Source organism: Microcebus murinus, chromosome 2, assembly GCF_040939455.1.
Source record: "Microcebus murinus isolate Inina chromosome 2, M.murinus_Inina_mat1.0, whole genome shotgun sequence".
Lineage (NCBI taxonomy): Eukaryota > Metazoa > Chordata > Mammalia > Primates > Cheirogaleidae > Microcebus > Microcebus murinus.
This window is the reverse complement of record NC_134105.1, coordinates 18,639,539-18,665,844: the sequence shown is the minus strand read 5'-3', so window position 1 is coordinate 18,665,844 and position 26,306 is coordinate 18,639,539. Positions and strand designations below refer to the sequence as shown.

The following is a 26,306-nucleotide window of genomic DNA, read 5'->3' as shown; positions in this document are numbered from 1 at the left end:
TACACACCACAGTGGTATATGAGGGAAAGGGAACTTAGGGAGCTTCTGGGGCACCCTTCTCATGAGGTGGGCTGGAGTTGGTCTGGTTCCCTTTCTGCCCTCCTGTCCGTGGTGCATGCATGTCTCATCTTCCTATATGTGCATTCCATTTTCACGGGCTAGCTTAAGGATATGTTCCTAGAAGGCAGGAGCCAGCACTTGTACTCAGAATTGCCACTGAATTTGGAGCTTCCAGAACCTGAGGGCTCACACCTTGACATAGCCTGGGGCCCTTAGGCAACAGCTTACTTATCCCAGCAGCTTCTAGCCTTTGTGTGGCTCATTTCTCTTCCCAGCCTTTGCAGGGTCAGCCAGAGGCCTTGCATAGGGTCCCTCCCTGGCTTTGGCCATCTTGCCTGCACCCTCACCTCTGGTCGGGGGTTCCAGAGCCGCACAACAGGGTCGATGCCACTTGTGGCCAGGAAGCAGTAGCTGGGATGTGGCTGCAGGCAGTTGACGATGGACTCGTCCCCCTGGAGCACGCGGACCAGGTTGGTGGTCTCCTTTTCCCAGATGAAGAAGGAGCCATCATCAGAGCCACTGACGATGTATTGAGCGTTGCTGGCAGGGGGGCAAAGGGCAGGGAGGTCAGGTGGGGTACTGCCCTACAGGCTCAAGTAGAGGCTGCGTGGCCTAGGGCAAGGGAGCAGGTAAGTCTGGAGCCACTCAGTCCCCCATGCTCTGGGGTCTGTACTTGACTCACAACTCTGCACATGGCAATCCTCTCCAGACTGCAGACCCTGGTCACTATTCTCTTAAACCCAGGGTTAGCAACTGCCAAGGTCCCTCCAAGATGGTCTCCCACAAAGTACATTATCAACCTTCTTGGGGCCAGGATCAGATCTTACATCTTTTAGGTCTCTAAAACACCCTTGTCTAAGCCTTCCCTGAGCAGTCCTAGGCTTCTTGCACCCAGACCCCAAAATCCTACAGTACAGTAAAGCCCCTCTCACACCACTGACATTTAGAGGGGATCTTGATGGAGAGATTCTTAATTTGTGTTCATGTGTCTTAGCTACCCAAAGAAAGTGCAAACATCTGCAAATGATATATGAGACTCAAGCTTTGTCCTTCAGAACCCAGGGCACAGTTCTGAGCACATAATAGGTGAGAAGATTCCCAGCCTCTGAGGGCTCTTGCTTCATACCCCTAGCAGAGGGAGGCACCAAACACTCAGATAAAAAAAACCAAGCCCCGGTATATGCAGAGGGAGGAAGTGGTGAGGGATAAGGGAATAGTCCACGCACTGTGCTGGATGCTTTCTTTGGATTATCTCATTAGTGCTTGGTATGGCCTCATGAGTGAGTATGGCTGGTTCTATTTCATAGATGAAGAAACTGAGGCGGACAGAGGTGAAGCCATCTGCCCAAGGGCACAGAGGCAGAGCTGGGATTTGAGACTTTTCTAAAAGAATTATGCCCCCAACACCCCCCGCCCCAACCTCCTGTTGCCAACTGGGCTGCGCCCTCCTCCTCTTCAGGGCCTCGGACCTGCCAAAGAAATTGGCCTCCTTGATATCCGTGGTGGTGTTGCAGTGGCCGCAGTAGCGGAACTGGTAGTCGTAGCTTCGCTCCCGCAGCACCATCTCATCCTCGGAGATGGAGTCCTTGCGGCTCGTGCTGCGGAGGCGGACTGGGCCACCGCCACCAGCTCCTTTCTTCTCCTCTGGGGGCAAAGATGGAGGAAAGGTTAAATGTCCTGTCCCTTTCTTCCCCACCCTCCCAATCTTTTCCCTACTGATGGCCCTGTTTCAACCCAAAGTTTTGGCAATGTAAGGCTAACCTTCCTTCACCCCTACCCTGGAAAACTGGGAAATGGTTGTGAGAAAATAGTTGGATCCAGCCCTGGAAGATGTTCATGAGGAGACTGTTAATGCCAGGGGACCCTGGTTCAGGTCCCTGAACAAAGGCCTGGAAGCCTCAAGGATGCACAGAGTCAAGGTCTGTTTTTGTGGCGGTGAGAGGCAGGAGAGGATGGTGTGAGGCACTAGCAAAGAAAGCCCTGAATGGGTGACTTTCAGAAATAGATTTATAGCTCTAAAGACAGTAAGGACCAAGCCTTTACCCTCTGGAGACAAGCTATTATGGATCCCAACTGAGGCACTGATCAGTTAAATGACAGGTAAAATCACACCAGTTTTCTCAGTTCCTTAGAAGTGCCTCGTTCCTGCCTACTTTAGGGCCTTTGAGCATGCTGGTCCCCATGTCAGCATCTCTGCACTTCCCACAGCTACACTATGTATCTAGTTAACTCTTCCTCTGCATCCTTCAGATCTTAAACATCTCTTTCTGAAGAACCTAAGGCTGCCACCAAGTCCCCCTACCCTATACACCTATACCATTCAGGTCCCCAGGGCACTCATCATACTCTTTGTTTCTCCTTCACTGCTTGGTTCCTCCCTAGGCTGTAAACTCCATGAACACAGAAATCCCATCTGACTTGTTCAGAGTTTATTCCCAGGACCCAGCCCAGTGCCTGGCACATGGCAGGTGTCTGATAATTATTCACTAAACAAAATGAATTAATCACATGGTTAGTAAATTGCAAAGGAAAGAGGTGAGGATTCGTGTCTGCCTCCAGTGAGCTCACCTTTCATGTTTATAGCCCTCACTGCAATGACCCAGTTCATTCTCCAACACTACTGAGGTGAGCTGGGCAGGGTTTTGTGTGTTCTTTGTGCAGGTAAGGCAGTAGAGAGATGCTCTGCTTTGTCCAAGACCATACAGTTAGTACACAGCAGAGCTGAGAATGGAACCCCAGGCCTCACACTCCATGCTGGAAGCATTTCTACTGTTCTATGCTGTTGTCTCTGCTGCACTTGTACAAACAGAACAAAGGCAACAACCGGCTACTGCCTCTCTCTCAGGTGCCCAAGTGGAGCTGCTAAGTCCCCATCTGTGAGCAGGTGAGACTGTCCAGCAGAAGCCAACATGGCCTGACTGGGCTCAGCTTACTTCTATTCTGAGCACCAAGCATAACACCAGGTACTTTAAATGTGCTATTGCTAATCATCAACAGAAACTCTCAATGGGAGGTGCTAGCATGCCTCCCTTTCAGATGAGGAGACTGAGTCTCAGAGAGACCAGTGACTGCCCCAGGGATGCATGGTTGCTGAATCATCTGAATCCAGGCCTCTCCAATCCCAGAACCATGACCTTTCCAGGACATCATGCAGCAGCTCAAATAGTAAGAGTGACAGCAACCCCTCCTCAGTGTCCACTCACCACCATCATTTTTGGAGAAGAGGGCAGCTGTGATGTCACGGCCCAATGCATCACAAGCGCTGCTGTGGGCCTGCTCCGGGAACTTCCCTTTGAAGTCGTCCAGGCACTCCAGGGCCTCAGCCACATACTTGAGCTCAAAGAGGCAGCGGGCCAAGCGAAAGTGTGCCTTCAGGTGGCATGGGTTTAGGGAGATGGCCTTGAGGCAGTCCCTCAGGGCATCGTAGTGGTCACCATCCCTGGGAAGGCAGGGGAGTATGGCTTGGAGGTGGGGCCACATGGCAAGCAAGGGGTCCCCACTCAGTCTCCTCTGCTTCCTGTGGCCACCCCAGCCCACCTGACAGATCTCCTGGTGAGGGGACTTGGGGATGAAGACAATCCTGGCTCAGTCCAGGCATCCCTCCTCAGGACACAGAGTATGTTAAGGAAAAAAATCAGGAACCCTAAGGTCTTGGGGGTGACAAAAAAATGGTGTCAGGCTGCCCTCTGCCGGGCACAGTGTGCAACTGCACAGCCACTCACCCCAGGAACCCGCAGCTCTGCAGCAGAAGGCCTGGCATCTTGCCCACCTCAGCCTCCCCAAGCCCTCCTTCTCTCTTCCTCCATCCACCTCCTCAAATCCCCCAGGCTGGCCTTCAAAGCCATGTCTAAGGCAGGGGGCCCTCAAGGACAGTTCTGTGGTCTGGGGAAGCCAGAAGTGCCAGGCTGGGGATGCAGGGTCTGACCAGCAGGCAGTAAGCCCTCAGCCAGACCCCCCTCTGTCCTGGCTGACTGATCCACAGCAGCTGTGGCCTCTACCTCCTGGGGCTGGAGGATGGGGCCTGACAGTCTGGCACAGTCAGCTCTCTGGAAGCTGATGGCAAGGGGGGCTGTGCACGCCAGAGCTCCAAATCATCCCCACTCACTTCTCCAACCTCCTAAAGCATGGATGAAGGGAAGTGGGAGTGCTTTGGGGAAAATGGGGGAGTATATAGGAAAAATCAAAGGAGAAGCCCCTCCTCCCACCCTGTGCCAGAACATAGAAGACACACTCCCCCAGCACCTGTAGACCTGTCTCTCTGCTTCTTATCTAGAGAGCCAGATGGGTCACAGGAGCCACTTCTCCTTCAGAAGCTTTTTTTCTCCCCCTACTGGGCTCAGGTGGGACTAGGATCCTAGCAGCACTCCCTGAAGATGATGGCCCTTCCACCAAGGGCATAGTTCACAACACTCCTGTGTGGCCAAAGCAGGCCTGACATGGGAAGGTCCCTCCTGATCTTCCTCTCCTACAGCATTCAGGGAGCACCCAGCTCCCTGAGCAGCCATGCTCAGAAACCAGCAGTTCAGCTGGTGTGGGGGCAGGAAGGAGACAGAGCTGCTTTGATGGCGTCGCCTGCGTCAGAATGAGTGGCTGTGACGAAGGAGCAGGCGCTGTTTGGAAACCTAATTACTGCTTGCAAGGTGCCCCTCTGAGCTCCTGGGGAGAGCCAGACCAGAGACCAGCCAGGAGCCAGAGGGTGACAGCTCCCACTGCATCCAGGAGCAGATGGCAGCCCTGGGGAGACTGGCCTGGGACAGAATGTGACATTCTAGGGGTCACTGGCAGGCATGTGGGGATGAGGGCGAGAGAGCAGGCTGGCTCCAGGGCTCACCGCTCCTAGACTCACTGCCAGATCAATCTCCCTGAAAGGAGAGCCCTCAGCACATCCCTCTCCTGCTCAGAACTCTCCAGTAGATGCCCATCATGCACTGAATCGAGGCCAGCGCCACCACTCTGCATTCCAAGCCCTCCCCAGGCCGGCCCCAGGCTACCTCACAGACTCATCTCCTGCCAGTCCCTTCCCGAACCCTCTGCTCCAGCCAAATGGATTTGCTGTTCTGCAAACAAGCTCTTCAGTCAGTCCCCCGCCCCCACGCCTTTGTTCACACCATTTCCTCTCCCTGGAATGTCCTTCCCCCTCAGCCCCTCCTCTCCATCTCCTGTCTAAGCCTGCCCACACTTAAAGCCCATTCAGATACCACATCTTTCTGATGCTGCCCTGATCCCCAGCTAAAGCGACCCAACTTTTCTTGATACCCATAGCACTTTATCTGACCACTCAAAAGACTCACTGCTTCTTACCTCTTTAATGCTGAATTATGTCCATGACTTTACCCCCTATCCTGAGGCTATGTGCTCTGGGGCATGAGAACTTAGACTGACAGAACTTTATGTCCCTAGTACCTAGCACATAGTAGGAGCTCAGAGAGCATATCGAAGGCACACATGGATTGAAAATCACCAACCTCTCTTAGCAAGAATGCAGGAGGGAAGCTGAGCTCTCAGCCTAGATCCTGTACAAAGACCACTGCGTTCTACCCAACTGTTGGGACAAAGGGGCAAAACACCTCAGGATGGTCCCCAAATAGTCATTGCCTGGGTGTTGCTGCCACCTGAGCCCTTGGCAAACTCCTGATGCTTCAGCTAAGGCCATGTTGGTAGATCCTCCCCAACCCCCACCTGCCATCCTGCTGACTTGGGTGGGTTTCTTAAGCTTCTCTCTCTGGCCTGCCTAGCTGCAGCCAGACGATGGCACACCAGCTGGCCTGTCTGTCTGGGCAGAGCCGACGGATGCCAGACGGAGCAGAAATGGCTGTGGGCCCAGCTCTATCCATCTCCCGTCCTGGCCCTGGCTGGGGGCTTGGGGTCTGGCTGTCTGCTTGCCTGCTGGTGCTGTAGGCAGAAGGGCTGGGGGCCCTGATAGTCTCCAAAGATGAAGGATATGGACTTTTACCACCAGCCACCATGCCCCAGCATGACCCTCAGCCAGCTTCAGATCTCTGGGATCTTGTTTGTACTTTGTCCAAAGGGTCTAACATAATAGAAAGCAAGCCCCAGGGGCAAGGAGCTGTAGACATTTTAGACAGATACCAATTGAATTTACCAAACCCCTCATTTCTACCTAACAAGATTCCACTGCTCCTTCAAAGTCCAATTCAATGCCCAATTTTCCAACAGTTGGGATTAACCATTCTCTCAACTCCTACTTTCCCAGTGGCCACAGCACTTTCTAACAAAGTACCACGTAGGAACTATTTGTGAACGTGTGCAACTTAACTGTGGGCTTCCTCTGTGCTTGAGACTCCCTGATTAACCGGTCAGGTGCCTGCCCACCATTAGCCTGGAGGTGAGGAGGAAAGGCCTTGGCCAAGAAGCCCTAAGAGACAGCAGGATGTCACTGCCATCTTCCCTGGATGCCTCAGCAACTTGGCTCCATTAGGCCCACTGCCTTTTGGTCCAGTTGCCTCATCGTTTGTTCTGACCCAAGTCCCCTCTGCAGTGCCCACTCACCACTTGCGCTTCATGTAGGCTGCAGCTCGGTTTCCATAAAGCATGGCATTATGAGGGGCCTTTTGCACGGCCTTGCTGTAAAGCTGAATGGCCTGGGTCCACTGCTGGCAAGCAAAAGCCTCATTGGCTTGCTGTTTCACACGCTCCAGGTATGGGGGCAGCTCTACTTGGGGACTGCAGGGGAAACAGAGCCAAGTCAGACAAGTCAAAGAAGGTCAGAGCAGCCCCTCAGGAAGTCTATAGCCTAGCCTGAGGCCCAATCAGGTTTTCTGGCCCCTGGGATCTACAATGCCATCTAGAAGATGGGACCACTCCTACCCCTGCCTGGATTATTACCTATTACTGTGATAGGGAATAGGAACAGTTCCAAATACTCTGAGCCAGTGAAAAAGAAGAGGGACAGAAATGAAGCTGCTTAGACAAGTTTAAGGCAATTCTTAAACTCCTGGGCATGACAGTAGCTGACACCATCTACCTTCAAGCTGAGCTGAACCTTATGAACTCTTGAGTCCCTCCTACAGAGAATTCTGTTTCTCTCAAGGGCTAGAGAATTTGAGTACCTTTGTATCCAAAGCCCAGCACAGGGCCTGGCAGAGAATAGGGGCAAGAATATGATTACAAGATGGGGGTTAATATAATGGGGAGGCCCATCTTTGTGGAACCCCTTTTCGAAGAGAGCTCAGTGCTAAGAAGCAGCTAGCTCCTGGGTCCTGACTACAGCTACTGGTACCAAGAGACCAAAGCTTCACTCTGAGCATGACTGGTATCCACTAGGTAGGAGTGGCATTGAAACCACTAACTACTCTCTAAGAAGACTCTGTCCCCACCCTCTGTGAGGCATGCCTGGGTACAGGTCAGGAGGAAGATTTAGAGGACATGTTCTTCCCTCTAGTTAGTCCATAAGATGTAATTGGGACCTGGAGGGTAAGTCAAGTCAGGTGGTCTTACCTGACATGTCCCCTAGTCTCCGGCAGCCGGAAGCCATTGCTATGAAGATGCAGGCCATTGGACACACCATTGGACACACCATTGGTGGACATCTTGCCATTCTGGACTTCTGGCATGGGATGGGGAGAAAGTAACATGAAAAAATCAGGAAGAGATTCTCATTTCTTCTTGGCAGCACTCCAGCTTCCACCACAGGGGCTTCCTTTGTGGGACTATTCTCCCAGGTAAGATCCATCCCCAGAAAGCAAGTTCTCACAGACCAGCAGGCAATGGTATAAAGAAAAGTCTGCGCGCCCTCTGCTGGCTGGAAAGAGATACAGCTTCAACTTGGCATTACCCTTAGCCAGAGGTGGGGGTGAGAATGAGGGTGAGGAGGTGCCTAAATCAACTATAGGCCCCAAGAAGAAGTCAGTGAGAAGACTAAGCCAGGATGAGAAGGGGAAGGGAACTACTTCAGGTCCTCAAGAGCCAAGCCATGCAAAGAACCTGCCTTTTCAGAGGGAAGTGAAAAGGACTGTGCTGCAAAACTCAGAGCTCTGATCTGTTGTCTTCCTTCTTACTGTACAGATGGAGTTATTTCAGAGATCTGCTCTTTTTGGGGGATCATAGCCATAGTCCAGAGTAACGGGCAGGCTTCTCGGCAGAGACAGTGTACACTCGAGCTCCCCCACACTGCCTCAGCAGAGATACCCTAAGGGAGAACTTACCCCCTGATGAGTGGCATTTTCTAGGCAAGAGGAAGGTGTATGGCCGCTGCTTGTAAGTCAAGTCAAACAAATAGACCTACAGTTGAGGGGGTCAAGAAAAGAGAGGGAGGATGTAAGGTAAGGATGTGGTTGGACTAGTAGCAAGGCCTTAGTGGCTTTTCAAGAACCAGGTTTTTGAACATAGTGAGTGTTGAGCATGGAACCACTGAACTAGCCCAGGAGGTGTTTCCAACAAACCTCAGTAGGAAAATCTTCCTAGCTCTGGCACTTGGGGTGGCCTATTTGATTAAACCAAAGCCCTGTTTGAACAACTGTCGTTAATTAGAATCACAGTAAGTTAGAAAGGTCCTCAGAGGTCACAAAGCCCAATGTCTCATTTTACATTTACCCTAGCACTGCCCTGTGTTTTCATGATTCTTGGGACAGGTACAGGAATGTCTGGCCTGTACTCCTATTCTCCATCCCATTTATTTTGTATATATTCACACCTTGCTTTGTAATGTCATCAGCTGTTTTATTTGCCACATCTTCTGTCAGCCTGAGGATGGACAGTATTTCATATATGTCTCTCTTATATTTATGATCATAATGCTAGTTCCAGGGTAAGTGCTCAGTGTTTGTAGAATAAAGGAATTTATGCAATGCTTACTAAATGTCCTGACTAAAAGCACACAAACAGAAGGTTTAGCAACCTGCCATTATTAAAGAACACTTCCTAAAGCTGGCCCTGAGCCACAGCCTGGCTACCTGCTCTGAGCCCCAGGGATTTCCTCCTAGGAAAATAGCAGATGAGGAAACCAAGGCTCACAAAAATGAAGAGATTTGCTCAAAGTCATAGTTCACAGCTAGTCAGTGGCAGGCCAGCATTTGAAGACAGGTCTATCAATTTCAAAATATATATTCTTAACCAAAATACCATATTATCATATATCTACCTAGTTCATTAAAGAAAAAAAGAAAGAGAAAAGACTAGGTGGGGACATCTGAGAATTCCAATGGTGCCATGTTACCTTCACATTTAACTGTAACATCATTTACAGTGAAGCTGTTGCTTCTTGTTTGCCACATGGCAGTGGACATTAGGTGTGCAGCCCTGGCTGCTGGATATGGGATGGTGGTGGGCAGAGCCACCTTATGCAACTATACATACCTGTTCCCCTCCCATGTTGACTAGTAGCTCTGTACCATTGGGGCTGAAGGTCACATAGGTAGCAACCAGCACTCTCAGACGGTTGTTGTAGTCAGGAAGCTTCACTGGTAGGTGACCTGCAGGGAATAGCCTAGTCATCCTAGAGTGAGGCTCTCAGTTCCCCTCAAAGGCGCAAGAGATTGTGAAGTTAGCCATATTGAAAATAATAGCAATCAATTTCATCATAAAAGCAGCTTCAAATGTTGAGCCCTTACTATATGCATTGGACCAATGCTTTATATACTTTATCTCACTTATTCATTATAACCCCATTTTACAGGAAAAAAAAAAAACCTATCAAGGTTAAGTATTACAATTTGCCGAAGATCACACAATTGGCCAATGGCAGAGTCAGGATTAAAACCTAGGTGTGACTCTAAAACCCTTGCTCTTAACCACTATGCCATGCTGCCTTCCTGCAATGCCCCAATAAGCGTTAGCATCCAGCCAAGAGTTTGGAGCCAGAGCTGTGCTGAGCCTTACCTGCTACATAATACTGGGCTGCACCATCTGGAAGGGGTTTCTGCCGGTCACAGAAGGTGTGCACACCTGCTGAAGGGCTCTGCTTCATGCTCTTTCTGGTGGGAAGGAAAATCATATGGGTTAAAACCCTAGTACTACCCCTAGCTAGATCAGACCACATTCACTAGAGGAAAACCTAAGTTTGTATCCATGAGAGATACAGGAGGTACCTTTCTTCCTCACCTAAGCAACCCCAAGGTCTACCAACTAGACAGCTGTAGACACATACGTTACAGTGCTTTACAAGTAGGTCCTGTAAACTGTCTGGGTCCTAATGACCACCCTACGAACCCCATTTTACAGATGAGCATGCTAAGGCTCAAGGCCTACTCTAAGCCATGTAATGTATGAGGGGTAGCAGTGGTTGCCCAAGCCCATGAATGAAAGCAAAGCAGGACAGATATTCCTACATCTGTCCCAAGAGTCATAGAAGGCCCTGGCTGGAGGAGCTACTAAGGTCTGGGGTTGCTGTGGTGGTTCTTGAGTATATTCTACTTTTATGGTTCTAAAAAATAAATAAAACAAAATTACATGTACAAAAAACTTACATGTGCAAGATTATAACTCTGTACAAATAATAATAGTAAAAGAACTAGCAAGAAATATTATGTATAGTGATTTCTTTCAGGTGATGGGATTACAAGTAATTTTATTATCCTTTTTATATTTTCCAAAACAAGTGTGGATTAATTTTTCAAAGACTAGTCAAGTGCAGTGGTGAGAAGGGAGCAAAGAGTAGAATGAGGAGTTTGATAAGTAACTGACTGAACCATCAAGATAACTCACTACACCTTCAGACCAACCAAAATGTTTTTAAATCACAAAATAAAGAAGAAGGCATGGCCATGACATGGCATTCCCAAGGACTTGCCCACAGGAGGCTAAACTCTTCCTACCTGTGGTTATGGATCATGCGAATGTCGTAGAGTCTCACGAAGGGCCCACTGGCCCCGACTGCCAGGCAGTTGTTGTCCTGGGGGTTGACAGTGAGGCACTTGGCCTCTACCAGCTGGCCACAATACTCTGTCAGGTCAATCAGCACCTCTGAGTGTTTGCTGTTATCTCGAAGGTCATACTGGCTGTGAGAGATGACAGAGTTAGAGGGTCAGAGTCCTTATGTGGAGGCAGGGGACAAGCCAACTCTTTGTTATGCAAGAGAATTGGGAGGGGCTTTGGACCTGTTTGTAAATAATAAGAAGGTCAAAAACCACTCCCATTTCTTGAGTTCCCACTGTGTGCCAGGCAGCTGCAGTAGGCTTCTCACACATTCTGTTTTATACTAAGAGAACTTCAAAGGTAGATACTATCATACCTATTTTATAGATGTCAGTGTTATTGCTACTATTATAGTACTACTGATAACTAACATTTAGTTAGAACATGCTTTATGTCCAGTATTGCCCCTAAGTGGTTTACATGTATTATTTAATTAATCCTGACACTATCCCTAGATATCATTAGAACACTAAAGTTCAACAAAGTTAAATAACCTGCCTGGTATGATAATGCTAGTAAGTGCAGAGCTGGGATAGCTTCCTGAGTGCATTTTAATGGCCCTGCTTTGCTTCTTCCTAATCTAGCTTCTCTTAGGAAATAAAGGAAGAAAAGAGAATCTGGAGATCATCTAAGAGCTACCTAAAATACCACAGGCCAAGGCAAGCCCAGTAGTCCCATCCATTCAGCAAAGGTAATGCCAAGAAGTCTACCCAGGAGCAGTAAACTCCCACCATTTCAGACTGGGGTACTTTATGCAGCCAATACACAGGTACCAGAGAGTGCACAGGGACATCACTCATGTGCTCATCCACCTCTTGCCTGGACATCTATAATAATCTCTTTGCTGTTCATCCTGTTCTTCTAAGATCTGCTCACTAGATTGCTCTTCCCCAAACAGAATGTGTGTTTTACATCAGTCTCCTGCTTAAAAATTGCAGCGATCCCTCAATACTGTTAGCATGAGTTTACTTTTACCAAATTCTTCAGCCTGATTTTCAAGACCTGATTTCACATCTCTCTCCAACCTTATTCCCCAGTTTTCTAAATGTGGGTCAATGATAACTACAGAATTCCTTACCCTACACATGCATGTTTGTCCCTGCCTTCACAAACTCTGCTCAAGCTGGGGAATCTACTTTTCCCTGCCCATCCAAATCCTGTCTGTTCTGGAAGGCCTAGCTTATATTCATCTTCTTCTAGGATACCTTCTCTGACTGTGCCTATGCCTAAATGCTTAGGATCCTACCCAATGCACTAGACACTCAGCTTCTACCAGCTGGCTCTAGCACAGTCTGATTAGTGAAGGTCAGCAAGTATTAATACAACATAGAGTTGGACCTGACACTGACCAAGTGCTTTCTGTCTTCTAAGTACTATGCTAAGGTTTTACATATTCTATCTCAATTTTAATGCTCAGACCAACAAGGGAGATACTATGACTATTCCCATTTTACAGATGAGGAAACTGAGGTTAAGTAGCGAAGTGACTAGCCCCAGACAAACACTGAGTGAGAGAGGTAGGATTTGACCCCAAGTCCGTCTGACTTCAGTGCCTTGCTTCTAACTATTGTGTTATAGTTTATACATGACTTAGATATTTCTCCTTTGTAACAGGGAAGGGGGCACAAAGTCAGATAGGAACTTCAGAGGCAGACTAAAAGCACATTGGGGAGATAAGGAAGAAGTTCTAAGGTCACATTTGAAGAAAGGAGTTAAAGAAAGGCAATGACATTATTTTAGGATGAACAGAAGTAGGGGCAAATGTGTAACAATACAGGGCATTGGAAAAGGGGACAGACAACCTCTCTGGGAAGACAAATAAGGCTGGACCTCTGCATAAGGGAAGGAACAGGGCTGTGGAAGGAAGCACTGTGGGCAGAGGGGATGTGGGAGCCACTGTGGGGTGGGAGCAACAGAGGCGCAGGCCCCACTGGATGCCCCAGACCCTTACCGGATAAGCCCATCCTCAGCAGCACTCCAGAACGTGTTGGGCCACATGGGCGCTGTGGCGATGCGTTTCACCCGATTGGTGTGGTCTCCAAACATGTGGATAGTCTCCTTTACTGTCAGGTCATGGACATGCACCTTGGAGTCAGCTGCGCCCGTGATCAAGATGCGGTCCCCAGCATGAGGCAGAAACTGCTCAGGGGAGAGTGAAGACGGGATTGGCGGGTGGTGGGGGTAGAGTTGCTCAGGGAAGAGAGGATAGCCTAGATGTCAGCACACCTTTCCCTCTCCACATCAGATAAGAAAGTGAACTAATCCAAGACAATCCACTAAAAAACTTCGGATATTGAGTAGCAGCCTATAGGCCTAAAGGTCAAAACCAAGACACATGCCTTTACTTTGCCAGAGTAGTTCTGACCTATGCCAAGTAAGACTACCTGAGGGAACCTTTTCCTTTGATTCTTCCCCAAGTAAGAGCTGAGTGGATGATAATCATAACTATTACCACTTACTAAGCATTTACCATGTCCTAGACACCAGGGCAGCTACTTTATCTTATTGATATTTAAAATAACCCCATTAAAAATTGAGGTTCTTTCAAAAGGAGTAAAAACAAAACCAAAAAATTGCAGTTCAGCACTAACATGCAGCAGACTGTGTTCAAATCCAAGTCTGACTCCCACATGTCATGCCGCCTCACAATGACTATTTAATAAACTAGGGATTAAATAATAAATTAGTCCTAAAGTGAAAAGGACTTTCAATGTTTTAAGGGAATGGGTATTTTAAGTTGGTTCAACTGTTTCTGAAGAACAACTTGGCAAAAGGCAACAAAGATAAAAACTATTTCTATTTCTATTTTTTTTTTTGAGACATGGTCTTGCTCTGTCACCCAGGCTAGAGTATAGTGTTATGATTATAGTTCATTGCAACCTCAAACTCCTGGGCTCGAGCAATCCTCCTGCTTCAGCCTTCCAAGTAGCTGGGACTATAGGCACGTGCCACTACTCTCAGCTAATTTTCTTTTTCTTGTAGAGACAGGTCTTGCTATGTTGCTCAGGCTGGTCTTGAACTCCTGGCCTCAAGTGATCCTTCTGTCTCAGCCTCCCAAAGTGCTAGGATTATAGGCATGAGCCACCACAGCCAGCCTATTTCTATCTTTTGACTCAAAACTTCCACTTTTTTTTTTTTTTTTTTGAGACAGAGTCTCGCTTTGTTGCCCAGGCTAGAGTGAGTGCCATGGCGTCAGCCTAGCTCACAGCAACCTCAAACTCCCAGGCTCAAGCGATCCTCCTGCCTCAGCCTCCCCAAGTAGCTGGGACTACAGGCATGCGCCACCATGCCCGGCTAATTTTTTCTATATATATTAGTTGGCCAATTAATTTCTTTGTATTTATAATAGAGACGGGGTCTCGCTCTTGCTCAGGCTGGTTTTGAACTCCTGACCTCGAGCAATCCACCCGCCTCAGCCTCCCAGAGAGCTAAGATTACAGGCGTGAGCCACCGCGCCCGGCTAAAACTTCCACTTTTAAGAAATAAGGACCTAGTCAGAAGTGCACAGAGCAGCACACCTTATAATACCAAATATTGGAAAGAGCTCAAATGGTAGACCTTGGGGAAGGGCTGAGGATATAAAAAATGAGAACCCCTCCATCCTGATTAAGTCAAGAACAAAATACTCCAGATAACATTTGGACAAAATAGCTATAACCATAGCTTCAAATAATGAAAAAAGAAAGTATGTGGTTCTAGCAACTAACTTTGAGGATGAAAAATACTTGGGGTTGGTGTTGCGTTCTTCTCTTCTCTTGAGTTCAAAAGATTGAAATATGTCTTTTTTAATTGAAAAATTCCTCCCAATCCACAACAAGGCTAAGTGGTGGCAATGGGTGAAGGGCATTATTCTTAAACAGCTAAAAGTTCCACTTGTTCATGCAAGAGCAAGAGTTCACTTTTCACATAGGCTTCTCTAAGGGCTCATTAGGACAAGGGCTAGATGAAATAGAAAGAATTTAATCATTTTTAGGGTCCACCCATTATTAGTCTTTAATCTCGTCTGGAGATAGCATATGCTCCACAGCAGGTATAAAGAGGTGAGCACTTCTTGACGGGTTTGTGGCTGCAGCCACTCTTGTCACACACTGTAGTTGCCACCAGGGGGAGCACACAGGTTAAATATATTTATATTGTTTTGAATATCTGAAGAAAAAAGAATCCGCCGTGTTTTTTGTTTTGCCAGAAGAGGTGGCTGAGAGTCTGTGTATATGTGCCTTGTTCAAGGTCTTATCCATTAGGGAGTGTCAAGATCACTGTCAAATTCTGGTTTCAGGACTCAATGTCTTGTGTGCTATGATGCCAAACTGATTGATGGCTTAGGTCCCCTTCCCCAGGTCTGACTATGCTGAATCTAACACTATACAGTGGCAGAAAGCAGTTTCTCTTGGTCATATAAAAGGTGAATCATCATTTTGTCTCTAAAATCAGAAATTCATGTAGAATTGGTCCCTAAAACAAACAAGAGATGAGAGTCACAGCTTGGGAAAGAGGAAGAGTTTAGGGAAATAAAGTATGTTTTGAGCTCTCGTATCTACCTTCTCGTTCAGGTATCTTGTAATTCTCTTGGTATTAATTAGGACAGTATTTCTTAGATTAGCGAGGTTTTCCAAAGGACAACCTCACTCTCACGTAGACTCATTTTAGAATCTCAGAGCTGGAAAGGTCCTTCCTTACAGGTCATTTCCTCCAATCTGAAACCTGGGAGATAAAGTACCTAGTGAGTGAACTACCTCAGGATAGGACATTTACTATATCTTCCGAGGACCTAATCTACCTTTCTCAAATAGCTCTAAGAATGAGAAAATTCTTTCCTTGGGCTCTTATTTGATTCTGTAGACTTATGGCTAGTAGTCCTAAGTCTGTTCTCTGAGACCAAAAGGAACATGTCTCGGCCAGGTACAGTGGCTCATGCCTGTAATCCCAGCACTTTAGAGGCCGAGGTGAGAGGATTGCTTGAGCTCAGGAGATAGAGACTAGCCTATACAATACAGAAAGATCCTATCTAAAAAAAAAATTTTTTTTAAAGTTAGTTGGGTATGGTGATGTGCACCTGTAGTCCCAGTTACTTGGGAGGCTGAGGTGAGAGGATTGCTTGAGCCCAGGCATTTGTGTGAGCTATGATCATACCACTGCACTCTAGCCTGGGTGACAGCGCAAGACCCTGTCTTTAAAAAGAAGGAAGGAACACATCTCCCGTCATTTCCACATAACAGGGTTTCAAAGGTCTGAAGATACTTGTAAGTCTCCCTCTCCTTAGCTTAAACTCCTTTCCAATGACAAACCAAAAGGTTCATTTCCTATGAAAAGGTAGAACAGCTAAAAGCACCAAGCACAGGCTTTATTTTTTAAAAATTATATCTCACTGAAATGTCATATCAACCCTGTGGATTACTACTTCGTTTTTTAAAAATTAAATGATTTATTTATTCCTTTGTTCATGAATCTGGGAGATTTTCCTTAGCTACTTCCTTTTTACAGATAAGTAAACAGGCTCAGAGAGGTCAGGCAATTTGCCTAGTTCACACAACTTCCAAGAGGCAGACAAGGTAGTGAGACTTAGGTCTGCCTGCTCTCTAAGTTCATGTTCAGAACCATACTCACTCACATAAATATAAATTCATTTAGAATTGGCCTCTCGGTTCTAAGAGAAGACGAAGAGCATGGAAAAGATATGGGGTTTTAAGAATTACCATCAGATGCTAGATTACAAGGGTGTCTGTAACCCCAGCAGTTACATAAGACATACCAACACAACCATGCCCATAGCCCAGTCACCTCTTTCACTTGCTCTGGGCTTATCCTGCTCACCTTGACAGAGAAGATATTTGCAGTGTGTCCTGTGTGCATGGAGAGCAGCTTCTTGTGGTGCAGCGGGTCCCACACAATTGTGTGCTGGTCGTCAGAACCAGAGGCCAGCAAGCTGCAAGCAGAGCAAAGGATTCTGACCTTTACCTCAAGTTCCCAGGTCCCCTTCCCTCATTCCATGTTTCCAGTTTATAAGGAGTTAGGCCATACAGAATTTGAAGAACAGTGGATATCACACAATTTAAGGTTATCTTATAAACATTGGTCGATTCTCTTCTGTTTTGTTTGGAGAATTTCCCATTATTCCTTGAACATACTGGCTTATTAAAAAAAAAAAAAGGTTTGGATAGTCATCTAACATTCTATATTTCTGGGATTAACTGTTTAACTGTATATTAATAATTATGGGCTGAACTTAAGAACAGCAGAAAGTAGCAGTCTTTTTTCACTTGGGTCCACTCTTTTCCTTATATCCACTAAGGAAGGAACCTCCTCTCCCAGCCTCCTCACTCCATTCTCCAGGTGCTATGCCTCATACTTACTCTCCTTTCTCATTCCACTCCAGACAGTTGACACATCCTGAGTGACCCTGGGGAGCAAATTGAAAAGGACAAGAAGAGACCTGGTTAGAAGTTCTCCTGAGAAACTCAACACAGAGAAGTAGAAATGAACAGGTAAGCCAGCCTTTCCATTTTCTTTCTTTCTTTTTCTTTTTTTTTTTTTTTGAGACAGAGTCTCACTTTGTTGCCCAGGCTAGAGTGAGTGCCGTGACATCAGCCTAGCTCACAGCAACCTCAATCTCCTGTGCTCAAGTGATCCTTCTGTCTCAGCCTCCTGAGTCGCTGGGACTACAGGCATGTGCCACCATGCCCGGCTAAGTTTTGGACATATATTTTTAGTTGGTTGATTAATTTCTTTCTATTTTTTAAGTAGAGACGGGGTCTCACTCAGGCTGGTTTTGAACTCCTTGACCTTGAGCAATCCGCCCTCCTCGGTTTCCCAAAGTGCTAGGATTACAGGCGTGAGCCACCACACCCGGCCAGCCTTTCCATTTTCAATGTTTTCCAGGTAGTTGTAAGTGGCCAGAATTGACTTACATTGATTAGCATCTTACAAGATATAAAGCCCTTTCATATTCGTAATCTCACTTGATACTGGGCACCTCTAAAGCATAAAGGTTAGTTTCACTGATCCAATTTTACAGAACTGGGCTGGGTGCGGTGGCTCATGCCTGTAATCCCAGCACTTTGGGAGGCTGAGGTAGGAGGATCACTTGAGCCCAGGAGTTTGAAGTTGCAGTGAGCTATGATCACCCCCTGCACTCTAGCCTGGGTGCAGAGCAAGACTCTGTCTCCAAAAATATAAAAAGTAGAAGTGAGATCTAAACAAATTTCTGCTTTTATCACTAGAAGAAGTATGGCAACAGTCCCTTCAGGGGACAGCTCCTCCACCATAGAAAATCTGGCCAGAGAGCATCTGACCCAAGGGCAGCCAATTAGTTAATTAACTAAAAGGCTCATCTTTCATTCATTTGGTTTATATTTATCAAGCACCTACTGCATGCTAGGTATTGTTCAGATGCTGAGAGTACAGCAGTATACAAAACAAAGTCCCTGGGTCTTCTGGAGCTTGCTTTAAGCAGGTGGAGCCTGGGTTAGTAAGGTAAATTGAGCAAAAGTCTTGATTCTGGGGACTTGAATCTAGAAATATGAAGTGACTGAGGCAGTTAGTGGCATAGCTGAAGTATAAAGCATGCACAGAGAAATAACAGCAAAGCTAGAGTTATGAGGACACAGGATCCATGAATAAGCAGAAGGTTTGAAGGAGCAGAAAGAAGTCTTACATGATAGAAGGAGAGAATCAGTCACTAGGCATTCCTACATACTGTTCTTTCTGTTCTTTCACCCTCTCTCATTCCTAACAGTGCCTTGATTTATACTTAACTATCTCCCTGCCCCAAATCAGACCATGTGTTTCAGGAAGCATAAATGCACTGTCCTTGCCACAGTGACAGGTTCAGGTTCAGGAACTGAGGCCTAAACCAAATAGGATGTGGCATTCACTTGGCCACAGGGATTGGCTCAGAAATGAGCCTGTAACCCCAATCAGATGCCAGCGGGAACAGTTGCTGGCAGATTCTGGAAAGGGAGTTTTCTCATTTTTACGAGAGAGTCTATGGAAGAGATGCCTTTCTTCCTTGGGAGGCTGGGTATACTGAAATGCCACCTATACTTGCTGCACTCATTTGCCACCATGAGGGAAGCCATCCTGAAATCAACACACAGAGGAGAACCCAGCTAAGGGAATCTTAGAAAAATGGAGCCAGAGTGACCAGAGTAACTAACCTGGACACCTACGCTACTCCTGCACTTCCAGTTAAGTGAGCCAATCATTTCATTATTGTTTAAGGCAATTTGAGTAGGGGTGTTTCTGTGAGCCAAAGCATCCTAATCAATAAACTCCAACTCATTCTTCAGGTCTCAGGTGACAGGTACTTCCTTCAAGATGCCCTCCCTCTCCTGTAGATTTGAGAGGGAGGTATGTCCTGCCTGCGGGCCCCTACTGTCATGCTGCATCATGGCTCTGTGTCGATCTGGTTGTTTGAAAGCAGGCTTTGTGGTTATATTCATTGCATCCTCAAGGCCAGTTACAGTGCCTGGCATATATCTGTTGCTTAAGTGAATAAATGAGTCCAGTAGGACCAGTGGGAAGAATTGAGAGATATGAACACATTTACTCTCCCAACTGTCTAGTCAAAAACTGCTTTAACTCTGCCTTTTCCTTTCCTCTTTCTTATTTATTTATTTAAGAGACAGGGTTTTGCTTTGTCACCCAGGCTGGTATGCAGTGGCACGATCACAGCTCACTGCAGCCTTGAACTCCTGGGCTCAAGTGATCCTCCTGCCTCAGCCTCCCAAGCAGGTGGGACTACAGGTACACACTACCACACTGGCCTCCTTCCCTCTTTACCCCTTGTCCTGTACAGATTCTCATCTGGGGTGAAACTCACTTCTTCCCAGGTTCTCCACTTAAATGCATTACTGACACATTCTGTTCAAACCTGCCAGATCACTTGCTAACCTAAGTTCTCTTTCCTTCCCATGGCACTTGGTTGAAACCTCACACATGCCTTTGGTCACTCTTTCTGGGTCAGAAACATTTTTGTCCTTAGTCCTCTCATTTGCCCACCAGGCTATAAATGACTGTGCCAGGGGGTCACAGCTTCAGCTTGGAATCTTGCAGAATACCAAGGATCTTGAAGGACTGCCACTTACTGAAGGCTTACTAAGAGCTAGGCACAGAGTTAAGCTGAGCATTTGTCATAGGCAGAATAATGGTCCCCTACAGATGTCCGTGTCCTAATCCTCGGAAACCTGTGAATATGTTATTTTAGGTGGCAAAAAGAACTTTGCAGATGTGATTAAGGTTAAGGACTTTGAAATGGGGAGATTATCCTAGATTATCCAGGTGGGCCCAATCTAATTACATGAATCCTTAAAATTCGAGAACCTTTCTTGGCTGCCAAGAACTGGAGAGATGGAGGTGTGAAAGGGACTGGATCTGCTGCTGCTGACTCTTTTTTTTTTTTTTAATTTTTTAACAATTTAAAAAAATTTTTTCTTTTAAACACAGCTGAGACATGTCAACAAGATGCTGCTGCTGGCTTTGAAGATGGAAGATGGGCTCCAGGAGCCAAGAAATGCAGCAGCCTCCTAAAGCTGGGAATAGCAAATGAATTCTACTCTAAAGCCTCCAGAGAGAATGCACCCCTGACAACACCTTGATTTTAGCCTGGTGAGACCTTTATCAAACTTCTGATCTGCAGAACTGTAAGATAATAAATTTGTGTTGTGTGATAATTTGTTACGGCAGCAACAGGAAACTAATATAGCACTCTACGTCCATAATCATCTTAAAGAAAAACAGTGCTCACAGAGGTTAGGTAATCTGCCTAATGTGGCACAGCTAATAGTGACAAGATGCAGGATTTTAACTCAAGAGCCCAGGCTCTCAAGTACTATCTGAGAAATGCATTCATGCTTCTGATTGTCTTTGTCCATAGTATTTGTCTTCAAATTAGTAACCACCCAAAGTACAGAAGACAGGGTCCACAGTAGACAAATATGATACTTATGATTAATTTTTACATGGTAAAAAATATTAATAGCTCAGAGGCAGGTAAATTGAAGAAAGTATAGGAAGAAGGTTCAGGCAAGGTTCTAAAAAAATACAAAGTAACCATGATAAAAATATTAATAAAGAGCTTAACAAATTAGAACACACATTTGGGAAACTATTTTACAAGTAACAGAGTGTTTCAGAGGAGAAATTTTGGCTGTGATAAATAAGGTTGGCTTGGTTTTAGGTAAAAAATCTATAATCATCTTGAAGAATACAAAGAAACAAACTGAGTTTATGACATAAACAGTGGTAAAAAATAAGAGGAGGAGAAAAAACTTTTAAGGAATTGAGAGGAGGGGCTGTTTAGAGATAGAAACATTTCTACTTAGGGGAGCCTTGCACACCAGGGAACTGGAGGAAATAGGAAGTATACAGGAAAAGAACCTGCCATAAAAGTACCAAATCTCACTTAAGTTCCAAATTACAACCTAACCTTCAGTTCCTACTTAACTTTATTAAATATTGATTATAATTACTGTTCATTATAAGTCCCTAGACTATGCTAGGTAGCATGTTGTTCAGGAGGAAGAGGAGGCAGGGAGAAGTATTTTATCACATTGCTAAGAATTGTAGGTACATAATGATGATAAAAGTCAATGGACTTTTAATGGTTTTATTACTGCTTTAAAATGCCTTAGACTATGCACTGCCTTACAGGCTGTACTACTGTCCCCACCATGGTATGACACTGCCTAGGTAGAATACTAGATATTTATATACACGATCTCATTATCATTTCCTTTTTATAGGTAAGAACCAAGTCTTGGAGATATTAAATAAATTACCCAAGCTCACACAAATTGTAAACACCAGAACCCAGATGAGAACCTAGGTCAATGAGACTGCAAAGTATTTTTGGCTGTGCTGGACTACCTCAAATGCCACCCTTACCCCATCTGTATTAAAAAGATAAGAACAGGCGTGGTAGCTAGTGCCTGTAATCCTACCACTCTGGGAGGCTGAAGCAGGAGGATTGCTTGAGCCCAGGAGTTTGAGGTTGCAGTGAGCTATGATGAGCCCACTGTATTCTAGGTAGCTACGATGAGCCCATTGTATTGGGCTCAGGGAGACATTACTGAATCAGACAGACAGATATACTGACTGTACTCATGGAGCTGGTAATGTTTTGTTTTCTTCCCCCTCTTCTCCAACTCTATAGCTTTCCTCCATGTTGTTATGTCTCCTCATAAGCATCACTTCAAATGGCTATAGAATATTCATCCAAAGATTAAATCATATTTATTCACTTCTTCCTTAGTGTTATTATACTTAGGTGTTCTGATTTTGGTGCATTGATCTATTTTAAAAGTCCAATGGGAAAAAACATTTACAGGTGACCAGGAAGCCCAAACTAGGCCCAATGCCATGGTGTTTTGCATTTGACTGAAATATATAAAATCTGTGTTGTAACCCATGCTGCACAAGAAGCTCTGATAAGCAGTCATGCTGTGGAAAAGTGTTTTAAAATGGAAAACTATCAATAAATACAATTTAGTACCCAATAATCTACCAAAATGGGGGTCCACAGGGAAAAATAATAAAATTCATTCCTGCTGGGGGAAAAAGATGGAACCTACTACATTAAAGGAATAAGAAAAGCAAAGAACTAGGTAAGTCTACAAATCAGTATTTATCCTGGTATAACCAAAGGGACCAGAGACTCTTTTGTCCAAATTTATATTTAATATTTTATAACAGGAAGTTGAGGATCTGAAGCTGGTTAGTGAGAGGCAGAATTGTAAAATGAAAGAGCTGTCTGGGTTCAACTCCGGCTTAGCCTCATCCTAGCTGCACAGGCAGTCAGTTAAGATTCCCAAAGCCACAGATTTTTCATAAGTAAATGGAGATGACAATAATATCAACTTGACAAGAAACCACACTTTGGTAACGATGGCTTCTGCCCCTGGAACTGGTCCTCAGATACCCTCTCTTACTAACCTACGTGTATTCGGTTCCAGATCTCCCTCTCAAAGACCCTTCCATAATAGCTGTGATGCTTATAAAGGGTACATACCTTGAACAAATGGATTCCTTCCTCCTATTTACCTACTTTGTCAAAAGGGTTATTTCTATAGCTAGCTATTAAATTGCTACCCCAAGCCCTGACCAAATTATTCAGTACTCATTATGTATAAGGTACTGGCAGAAAAGAGAATAAAGAGCAGGATAGGCCGGGTACAGTGGCTCAGGCCTATAATCCTAGCACTCTGGGAGGCAGAGGCGGGTGGATCCTTTGAGCTCTGGAGTTCGATACCAGCCTGCGCAAGAGCGAGACTCCATCTCTACTCTAAATAGAAAGAAATTAGCCAAACAACTGAAAATAGAAAAAAATTGGCCAGAGAGGCTGAGGCAGGAGGATCACTTGGGCCCAGGAGTTTGAGGTTGCTGTGAGTGAGGTTGATGCCACGGCACTCCAGCCCTGGTAACAGAGTGAAACTCTGCCTCAAAAAAAACCCAAAAAAACCCAAAAACCAAAAAACAAAACCCAATAAAGAGCAGGATAAACATAGACAAGTCCATGTTTATGGCAACATGAAACAAAGTTCTACCATAATAGTAAAAGGAGAGAGACACCAAACAAACCCAGAAGAAGACAGGAACATGAGGCTTTAGGAACAAGCTTAAAGGATCTTTGAGAACATTTTCTAACTTGGAGACAAGGTCTGTGATCGGTTTGCATAGCTACATGTGAGTACCCTCTCTTAACTTCTTAACTACAACCCAGTGAGACTGATCATACACAAGTTTTTTTTTTCTTTTTGAGACAGAGTCTCACTTTGTTGCCCAGGCTAGAGTGAGTGCTGTGGCATCAGCCTGGCTCACAGCAACCTCAAACTCCTGGGCTCAAGCATTCATCTGCCTCAGTCTCCCGAGTAGCTGGCACTAGAGGCATGCGCCACCATGCCTGGCTAATTTTTTCTATATATATTAGTTGGCCAATTAATTTCTTTCTTTTTTTTTTTTTTTTTTTTTTTTTTTTTTTTTTTTTTTTGAGACAGAGTTTCGCTTTGTTGCCCAGGCTAGAGTGAGTGCCATGGCATCAGCTTAGCTCACAGCAACCTCAAACTCCTGGGCTCCAGAGATCCTTCTGCCTCAGCCTCCCGAGTAGCTGGGACTACAGGCATGCGCCACCATGCCCAGCTAATTTTTTACATATATATATCAGTTGGCCAATTAATTTCTTTCTATTTATAGTAGAGACGGGTCTCGCTCTTGCTCAGGCTGGTTTTGAACTCCTGACCTTGAGCAATCCGCCCGCCTCGGCCTCCCAAGAGCTAGGATTACAGGCGTGAGCCACCGCGCCCGGCCTCTTTCTATTTATAGTAGAGACTGGGTCTCACTCCTGCTCAGGTTGGTTTCGAACTCCTGACCTCGAGCAATCCACCCGCCTCGGCCTCCCAGAGTGCTAGGATTACAGGCGTGAGCTACCGCACCCGGCCCATACGTTTTTTTGAGACAAAGTCTTGCTCTGTCGCCCTGGCTAGTGCGCCGTGGTGTCAGCCTAGCTCACAGCAACCTCAAACTCCTGGGCCCAGGTAGCTGGGACTAGAGGCATGTGCCACCATGCTCTGCTAATATTTTCTATTTTTAGTTGTCCAGCTAATTTCTTTCTATTTTTAGTAGAGACGAGGTCTCACTCTTGCTCAGGCTGGGCTTGAACTCCTGACCTCAAGTGATCTTCCCGCTCTGGCTTCCCAGAGTGCTAGGATCATAGGCGTGAGCTACCATGCCTAGCCCATATATTTTTTTTTTTTAGACAGGGTCTCGCTCTGTTGCCCAGGCTAGAGTACAGTGGTGAGATCATAGCTCACTGTAACCTTGAATTCCTGAGCTCAAGTAATCCTCCTGTCTCAGCCTCTGGAATAGTTAGGACTCCAGGTGTGTGCCACCATGCCCAGCTAATTTGTAGAGACAGAGTCTTGCTATGCTGCCTAGGCTGGTCTTGAACTCCTGGGCCCAAGTGATACTTCTGCCTTGGCCTCCTAAAATGCTAGGATTATAGCCATGAGCTACTGCATCTGGCCCCATACACACATTTAATTTACCTATTGACTTCAGAGTTAAAGCTTTCTATATGAGGCTCCAAGTAAAGAGTCAACACAAAAGAGTTACAGCTGTTTAATGGAACCTCGGCAAGAAACACCAATTAAGGGCCGGGAACGGTGGCTCATGTCTGTAATCCTAGCACTCTAGGAGGCCAAGGTGGGCGGATAGCTTGAAGTCAGGAGTTTGAAAACAGCTTGAGCAAGAGCAAGACCCCGTCTCTACTATAAATAGAAATTAATTGGTCAACTAATACATACAGAAAAAATTAGCTGGGCATGGTGGTGCATGCCTGTAGTCCCAGCTACTCGGGAGGCTGAGGCAGTAGGATCGCTTGAGCCCAGGAGATTGAGGTTGCTGTGAGCTAGGCTGATGCTACGGTACTCACTGTAGCCTGGGAAACAAAGTGAGACTCTGTCTCAAAAAAATAAAAAAACCAGCCTGAGCAAAAGCGATACCCCCATCTCTACTAAAAATAGAAAGAAATTAATTGGCCAACTAAAAATACATAGAAAAAAAAAATGTAGCCAGGCGCATGCCTGTAGTTCCAGCTACTAGGGAGGCTGAGGCAGAAGGATTGCTTGAGCCCAGGAGTTTGAGGTTGCTGTCAGCTAAGCTGACGCCACAGCACTCACTCTAGCTTGGGCAACAAAGCGAGACACTGTCTCCAAAAAAAAAAAAAAAAGGCCACTGTGTGGATAGAGCATAGTGATAAAGGAGACAGAGAAAGATAAGCAAGATGGGCTAGGGAGATGAGCAGATTCTAAGGGTGTGTGTCTTAAAGGACATGGCAAGAAGCCTCATGAGGCCAGAGACTGTGTTGGTCTTATTCACTGCTATATTATTTTCCCAGTGTCTAGAACATTCTTGGCATATAGTAGGCACACAATATTTGCTTGTACGTATGAATGAATTAATGAATAGCTTCTAGCTCTGCCCTGATGCTTCAAAGCATGAGTTTACTCCATCATCTAAAGCAGAGGTTGGCAACCTTTCCTATAAAAGACCAGAAAGTAAACATTTTAGGTTTTGCAGGTCATATGGTCTCTATCACAGCTACTCAATTCTGCTGTTGAATAACTAAAGACAGAGGCAATATATAAATGAATTGAGTGTGCTGTGTTCCAATAAAATTTTATTTATAAAAACAATTGGCAGCTAGGTGTGGTGGCTTGTGCCTGTAATCCTAGCACCTTGGGAGGCTGAAGAAGGAGGATTGTTTGAAGCCGAGAGTCTCAGACCAGTCTGAGCAACATAGCGAGACCCCGTATCTCCAAAAAAATGTAAAAATGAGTCAGGTGTGTTGGCCTGTTCCTGTAGTCCTGGCTACTTGGGAGGCT

The 26,306-nt window shown here is 45.8% G+C and overlaps 1 protein-coding gene across 4 annotated transcripts in view; it reads right to left on the bottom strand.

Annotated features, from left to right (window-relative positions):
- Window positions 1–26,306, bottom strand: part of WDTC1 (WD and tetratricopeptide repeats 1) — a 70,270-nt gene that overhangs the window by 2,860 nt on the left and 41,104 nt on the right. For 2 of the 4 annotated variants that reach the window (XM_012750577.3, XM_012750576.3), the window contains 12 exons: window positions 17,283–17,329; window positions 16,744–16,855; window positions 12,884–13,071; window positions 10,833–11,015; window positions 9,898–9,992; window positions 9,376–9,491; window positions 8,226–8,301; window positions 7,519–7,627; window positions 6,571–6,744; window positions 3,264–3,499; window positions 1,530–1,704; window positions 408–600 (listed from right to left, as the gene is read on the bottom strand). In XM_012750577.3, coding sequence (XP_012606031.1) covers window positions 408–600; window positions 1,530–1,704; window positions 3,264–3,499; window positions 6,571–6,744; window positions 7,519–7,627; window positions 8,226–8,301; window positions 9,376–9,491; window positions 9,898–9,992; window positions 10,833–11,015; window positions 12,884–13,071; window positions 16,744–16,855; window positions 17,283–17,329 — 1,704 coding nt within the window. The remainder of the gene's footprint in view (window positions 1–407; window positions 601–1,529; window positions 1,705–3,263; window positions 3,500–6,570; window positions 6,745–7,518; window positions 7,628–8,225; window positions 8,302–9,375; window positions 9,492–9,897; window positions 9,993–10,832; window positions 11,016–12,883; window positions 13,072–16,743; window positions 16,856–17,282; window positions 17,330–26,306) is intronic. The other 2 variants (XM_075995550.1, XM_012750579.3) reach the window with 2 other exon arrangements.